This window comes from Rhinoraja longicauda, chromosome 26, assembly GCF_053455715.1.
Source record: "Rhinoraja longicauda isolate Sanriku21f chromosome 26, sRhiLon1.1, whole genome shotgun sequence".
Lineage (NCBI taxonomy): Eukaryota > Metazoa > Chordata > Chondrichthyes > Rajiformes > Arhynchobatidae > Rhinoraja > Rhinoraja longicauda.
Window position 1 is genome coordinate 5,086,471 of NC_135978.1, and position 7,606 is coordinate 5,094,076.

At 52.5% G+C, this 7,606-nt stretch overlaps 1 protein-coding gene across 1 annotated transcript in view; it reads right to left on the reverse strand.

Annotated features, from left to right (window-relative positions):
• Positions 1-110: 110 nt before the first annotated feature.
• LOC144606385 (uncharacterized) overlaps positions 111-7,606 on the reverse strand; it is a 10,499-nt gene continuing 3,003 nt past the window's right edge. The window contains exons 2-4 of the mRNA XM_078422420.1: positions 5,792-5,924; positions 4,856-4,990; positions 111-2,320 (exon numbers count right to left, since the gene is read on the reverse strand). Of these exons, the coding sequence (XP_078278546.1) occupies positions 1,237-2,320; positions 4,856-4,990; positions 5,792-5,924 (1,352 nt within the window). The 3' untranslated portion in view covers positions 111-1,236. The remainder of the gene's footprint in view (positions 2,321-4,855; positions 4,991-5,791; positions 5,925-7,606) is intronic.

The window sequence follows — 7,606 nt, forward strand, 5'->3', positions numbered from 1 at the left end:
TCAGCCATGATCATATTGTATGGCGGTGCTTACTTGAAGGGCCGAATGGCCTCCTCCTGCACCTATTTGTCCATGTATCAAAGCAAGGTAAAAATAGAATAAATGTACACAGCAAGGCGATTAAAAGATGTTAAATTTATTAAACTTTATAAAAATTTCCTTTCTACGGTATGTTAAGTCCGTCTGTGCAATCATGGGCCAGTAAAGAATCTAAACTCAACAAGAAACGTCAGTATTGATTTCTAAGGTCGACACAAAAAGCTGGAGTAACTCAGCGGGTCAGGCAGCATCTCTGGAGAGAAGGAATTTTATCGAAACGTATAAGATTATTAAGGGGTTGGACACGTTAGAGGCAGGAAACATGTTCCCAATGTTGGGGAAGTCCAGAACAAGGGGCCACAGTTTAAGAATAAGGGGTAGGCCATTTAGAACGGAGAAGAGGAAAAACTTTTTCAGTCAGAGAGTTGTGAATCTGTGGAATTCTCTGCCTCAGAAGGCAGTGGAGGCCAATTCTCTGAATGCATTCAAGAGAGAGCTGGATAGAGCTCTTAAGGATAGCGGAGTCAGGGGGTATGGGGAGAAGGCAGGAACGGGTTACTGATTGAGAATGATCAGCCATGATCACATTGAATGGCGGTGCTGGCTCGAAGGGCCGAATGGCCTCCTCCTGCACCTATTGTCTATTGAATGGGTGACGTTTTGGGTCGAGTCCCTTCAGACTGAGAGTCAGGGGAGAGGGAGTCTAGAGATATGGAGGGGAAAGGTGTGAAAACGACAGATCAAAGCAGACGCTGGTATGGGAATGTAGAATGATTGCTTCTCAGCTGGGGAGAAGGGGACAACGAGGCATACAATCAGCAACATTCTCTTTCCTGACCATGTACCTGTCCTTAAATGTATCTTAAATGCTGTTCTAGTCCTTCGATGTTGAGAGCTCACCGCCCTCAACATCGAAGGGTCTCGACCCGAAACGTCACCGGTTCCTTCCCTCCATGGACGCTGCCTGTCCCGCTGAGTTACTCCGGCTTTTTGTGTTTGTCTCCGGTGTAAACCAGCGTCTGCAGATCCTTCCTAGGCAGTGTTTACGTCTAGACTATTTACCGGATCTCTCTGCGGTCCAGAGACCGGCTGTAAAGTCACGCGTTGCCCCCGCATCGCTGCGTGACGACATTGTGCGTTGTGATTTGGCGCGTACACGTGCTCTGCTGCGTGGTCATCTGGGACTAGGCGTCCAGCTCACCGTGACCGGCGTCTCTGGGAGGCGGTGGTGGTGCGGACTTGCGCCCGTGTTGGGATTGGGGATTTGGCCGTCCGTCTCCTGCCCTTCCTCTTGTGACGCCGTTTCTTGCTCGTGCCGCCCACGTGGCCCGCCTCGGGCCCGGCACTCGCTCCCACCTCCCCGCGCGCGGCGTGGAGCGGCGATGGCACCGGAGGCCCCTCCGTATATTGTCCGCCTGCCGTCGGCGTTAAAACAGAAGGTTCTCCGTTGGCCGAGTGGGAATTGGAACTTGGCTCGGTGGGGGCCGGGGTCAGTGCGCCCTCTCGGCCGGCCTGATGTCGATCGGTACAGTGGTGGCGTGGCCTGGCAGGCGGCTCTCCCCCGCTATTCCTAGCTGCCGGGTGCCGTGTGACCGGGGGAGTGAGCAAGTCCTCCCTTGTGTGGTGCTGAGGTTGGGCCAGCACCTCGGGCAAGGCCTGAGCCTGCTGGAGATAGCTGTGGGAGCCATGACTCACCACGCCGTTAAATACATCCCCCTTCATCATTAACTCCAAGGAATTCTCAAAGTAAGGGTGGGCAACTTCATTACGGTTCCTACCGCCCGCCTTCTCAGTGAAGTAGTCCTTCCTGCTGTGCATCTTCTTGTCAAGGCCACGCAACATGTTGGTGGCTTTGCTGCCAGCTTTGCCCTTGCGATTCTTCTTCCTTCCTTTCCCCTTTCGTCTCTTCTTGCCTTTCCTCCTTTTCTTTTTCCTCCCCTCCTCGCGGTTGGCGTTGGCGTGTGCGGCCTGGCCCGTGTCCCCGGGCAGCTGCCCGTGCACAGAGCTCTGGGTCATGGTAGCCATGACCTTCAGGAGGTCCTCTGCCGCGTGGATGACCTGGCCCAGGGTGGACGCTTGGCTGGTGGAGTCCGGTCTCGGGGGGTCGGGGGCGGCGGTAAACGACGGGGCACTGCTCGTCCACGAGGAGGCCCACGACGGGGAGCTGGAGCTGGAGCCGGGCCTCGTCTCCGCGCCGGCGTCATCGATCAAATCTCCCCCGTAGTCATAGAGCACCGACTCCCTCGGGACAGCGACCAGAACATGATCGTAACTCTTGCACCTTTCAAACATGATCAGAGAGGGTTTACACTTCAGACTTTAGAGTTACAGGTCCACCGAGTCCAAGCCGACCAGCGATCACTGCACACGCACACACACACGCACACACACGTACGCACACGCACACACACGCACACACACACACACACACACACATACACACACACACACACACACACACACACACACACACACACACACACACACACACACACACACACGCACATACACACACACACACACACACACACACGCGCACACACACACACACACACACACACACACACGCACACACACACACACGCACACACACGCAAACACGCACACACGCGCACACACACACGCACATACACACATATACACACACACATATACACGCACGCACACACACACACACACACACACACACACACACACACACACACACACACACACACACACACACGCACACACACACACACGCACACACACACACACACACACACACACACGCACACACACACACACACACACACACACGCACACACACACACGCACACACACACACACACACGCGCACACGCACACACACACGCACACACACACACACACACGCAAACACGCACACACGCGCACACACACACGCACATACACACATATACACACACACATATACACGCACACACACACACACACACACACACACACACACACACACACACACACACACACACACACACACACACACACACGCGCGACAATTTGCAATTTGTACCAAAGCCAATTAGCTCACAATGCTGCACGTCATAGACAATAGACAATAGGTGCAGGAGTAGGCCATTTGACCCTTCTTCAGACTGTCTTTCAACATATGACAGTCCCGCCATTCCGGGAATTAACCTAGTAAACCTACGCTGCACGTCCTCAATAGCAAGAATATCCTTCCTCAAATTTGGAGACCAAAACTGCACACAGTACTCCAGGTGCGGTCTCACTAGGGCCCTGTACAACTGTAGAAGGACCTCTTTGCTCCTATACTCAACTCCTCTTGTTGTGAAGGCCAACATTCCATTGGCTTTCTTCACTGCCTGCTGTACCTGCATGCTTCCTTTCAGTGACTGATGCACTAGGACACCCAGATCTCGTTGTACGCCCCCTTTTCCTAACTTGACACCATTCAGATAATAATCTGCCTTCCTATTCTTACCACCAAAATGGATAACCTCACACTTAACCACATTAAACTGCATCTGCCATGCATCCGCCCACTCACACAACCTGTCCAAGTCACCCTGCAACCTCATAGCATTATTCCCAGGAATACCTGCCATTGCTGTTCCACCGTCTTCCCTGCTAGGGCCTCCTTCCAGTCAAATCTGGCCAGCTCCTGCCTCATGCCTCTGTAATCCCCTTTGCTATACTGTAATACTGACACTTCCGATTTTCCCTTCTCCCTCTCAATTTGTAGAGTAAAACTTATCATATTGTGATCACTGCCTCCTAATGGCTCTTTTACCTTGAGTCCCCTTCTCAGATCAGGTTCATTGCACAACACTTATCAGATCAGGTTCATTACACAACATCTTTGGAGTGTGGGAGGAAACCAGGGCACCCAGAGAAAACCCACGTGGTCACAGGGAGAACATACAAACTCCGTACAGCCAGCACCCGTGGTCAGGATCGAACCCGGGTCTCTGGCGCTGTGAGGCAGCAACTCTACCGCTGCCCTTCTGAGTTGACGCCCTGTTGCAGTGAATTATAACATCCAAAATCATGGCGTTCATTACTGGGAAATTTCCCATCTTAGTTTAGTTTAATTTACAATCTTCTATAACCTCGTGCCTTGATGGGAGAGGGGAGAAGAGGGAGTGACCGGGGGTGAGATTGGTCCTTGATTATGTTGCTGGCCTTGCCGAGGCAGCGTGAGGTGTAGATGGAGTCGATGGACGGGAGGTTGGTTTGTGTGATGGTCTGGGCTGCGTCCACAATTCACTGCAATTTCTTGCAGTTTTGGATGGAGCGGTTCCCAAACCAGAGGGCAGTTCAGTTTGAGGGTCCTCAGTGAGGTAGATAGTAGTTCAGCACTGCTCTCAGGATGTGGTAGGATGGTTCAGTTGCCTGATAACAGCTGGGAAGAAACTGTCCCTGAATCTGGAGGTGCGTGTTTTCACACTTCTGTACCTCTTGCCTAATGGGAGAGGGGAGAAGAGGGAGTGACCGGGGTGAGACTGGTCCTTGATGATGCTGCTGGCCTTGCCGAGGCAGCGTGAGGTGTAGATGGAGTCAATGGAAGGGGGGTTGGTTTGTGTGATGGTCTGGGCTGCGTCCACAAAGTTATAGAGCCATAGAGTGTGGAAAAAGGCCCTTTGGCCCAACTTGCCCAAACCGGCCAACATGTCCCAGCTGCATCTTGCCCGATGGGAGAGGGGAGAAGAGGGAGTGGCCGGGGTGAGGCTGGTCCTTGATTATGCTGCTGGCCTTACCGAGGCAGCGTGAGGTGTAGATGGGGTCCCGGGTGAAAGTGAAACGGTCGCTGACTCTTGAAGCGTGGACTCACCAGCCATACCAATACCGCTCGACGCACTGCTCCTTGTAGGTCAGGTCAAAGCAAGGGACCTCCAGCACGTTGAAGAAAGCCTGGCCCACGATGCGGGAAGATGTGTCATTCACCCTTCTCAAGCACTTCTTCAGCCTGTGTGGAGAGGTCATTCAGACAGTGAGAGTGAGAGAGGATAGACACAAAATGCTGGAGTAACTCAGCGGGGCGGGCAGCATCTCTGGAGAGAAGGAATGGGTTGATAGTCAATTAGACAATAGGTGCAGGAGGAGACCATTCGGCCCTTCGAGCCGGCACCGCCATTCACTGTGATCGCGGCTGATCATTCTCAATCAGTACCCCGTTCCTGCCTTCTCCCCATACCCCCTGACTCCGCTATCATTAAGAGCTCTATCTAGCTCTCTCTTGAAAGCATCCTGAGAATTGGCCTCCACTGCCTTCTGAGGCAGAGAATTCCACAGATTCACAATTCTCTGACTGAAAAAGTTTTTCCTCATCTCAGTTCTAAATGGCCTACCCCTTATTCTTAAACTGTGGCCCCTGGTTCTGGACTCCCCCAACATTGGGAACATGTTTCCTGCCTCTAATGTGTCCAACCCCTTAATAATCTTATATGTTTCGATAAGATCCCCTCTCATCCTTCTAAATCCCAGTGTATACAAGCCTTAGGAACATATGAAGGTACAGTACAATCCCACTGTCACCCGTACACTAGGTCTATCCCGCACAATAGGGGCAATTTTACAGAAGCCAATTAACCGACAAACTTTGGAGTGTGGGAGGAAACCGGAGCACCCGGAGAAAACCCGCGCAGGTCACGGGGAGAGCGTACAAACTCCGTGCAGACAGCGCCCGTAGTCGGGATCGAACCCGGGTCTCCGGCGCTGTGAGGCGGCAGCTCTACCCGCTGCGCCAACGTGCCGCCCCGGTACTTACTGTGCGTCACAGTCGCAGTGGCTCAGTGTGTGGAGCCTCAGGTTCCTGTGGCCGTAGGAGGTGGAGAAAGGGTAGATGACGTGGGCACAGTGGTCGTGCTCCCGGCAGCACTTGTCCGTCTCCGAAAACTCACCTGGGAGAGAGAGAGAGAGACGGGGAAAAACATGGTCAGAGAGTCGCAGAGAGACACAGAGAGACACAGAGAGTCACAGAGAGACAGAGAGAGTCACAGAGAGACACAGAGAGAGTCACAGAGAGACACAGAGAGTCACAGAGAGACACGGAGAGACACGGAGAGACACGGAGAGACACGGAGAGACAGAGAGAGTCACAGAGAGACACAGAGAGTCACAGAGAGTCACGGAGAGTCACGGAGAGACACGGAGAGACACAGAGAGACACAGAGAGACAGAGACACAGAGAGACACAGAGAGAGACAGAGAGAGACAGAGACACAGAGAGACACAGAGAGAGACAGAGAGAGACAGAGACACAGAGACACAGAGAGAGAGACAGAGAGACAGAGAGAGAGAGACAGAGAGAGAGACAGAGAGACACAGAGAGAGACAGAGAGACACAGAGAGACACAGAGAGAGACACAGAGAGAGACAGAGACACAGAGACACAGAGAGACAGAGAGACAGAGAGAGACAGAGAGACAGAGAGAGACAGAGACAGAGAGACACAGAGAGAGACAGAGACAGAGAGACACAGAGAGAGACAGAGAGACACAGAGAGAGACACAGAGACACAGAGAGACAGAGAGACAGAGAGAGACAGAGAGAGACAGAGACACAGAGAGAGACACAGAGAGACAGAGAGACAGAGAGAGACAGAGAGAGACAGAGACACAGAGAGAGACAGAGAGACACAGAGAGACAGAGACACAGAGACACAGAGAGAGACAGAGACAGAGAGACACAGAGAGACAGAGACACAGAGACACAGAGAGACAGAGAGACAGAGAGAGACAGAGACAGAGAGACACAGAGAGAGACAGAGACAGAGAGACACAGAGAGAGACAGAGACAGAGAGACACAGAGAGAGACAGAGAGAGAGACAGAGAGAGAGACAGAGAGAGAGACAGAGAGAGACAGAGACACAGAGAGAGACACAGAGAGAGACAGAGACAGAGAGACACAGAGAGAGACAGAGACAGAGAGACACAGAGAGAGACAGAGAGAGAGACAGAGAGAGAGACAGAGAGACAGAGAGAGACAGAGAGAGACAGAGACAGAGAGACACAGAGAGAGACAGAGACAGAGAGACACAGAGAGAGACAGAGAGACACAGAGAGACAGAGAGACAGAGAGAGAGAGACAGAGAGACACAGAGACACAGAGAGACAGAGACAGAGAGACAGAGAGAGAGAGACACAGAGAGACACAGAGAGACAGAGAGAGAGAGACAGAGAGAGAGAGACAGAGAGACACAGAGAGACAGAGAGACAGAGAGAGAGAGACAGAGAGACACAGAGACACAGAGAGACAGAGACAGAGAGACAGAGAGAGAGAGACACAGAGAGACACAGAGAGACAGAGAGAGAGAGACAGAGAGAGAGAGACAGAGAGACACAGAGAGACACAGAGAGAGACAGAGAGAGAGAGACAGAGAGACACAGAGACACAGAGAGACACAGAGAGACAGAGAGAGAGAGACACAGAGAGACACAGAGAGAGACAGAGAGAGAGAGACAGAGAGAGAGAGACAGAGAGACACAGGGAGACACAGAGAGACAGAGAGAGACACAGAGACACAGAGAGACAGAGAGAGACAGAGAGAGACACAGAGAGACACAGAGAGAGACACAGAGA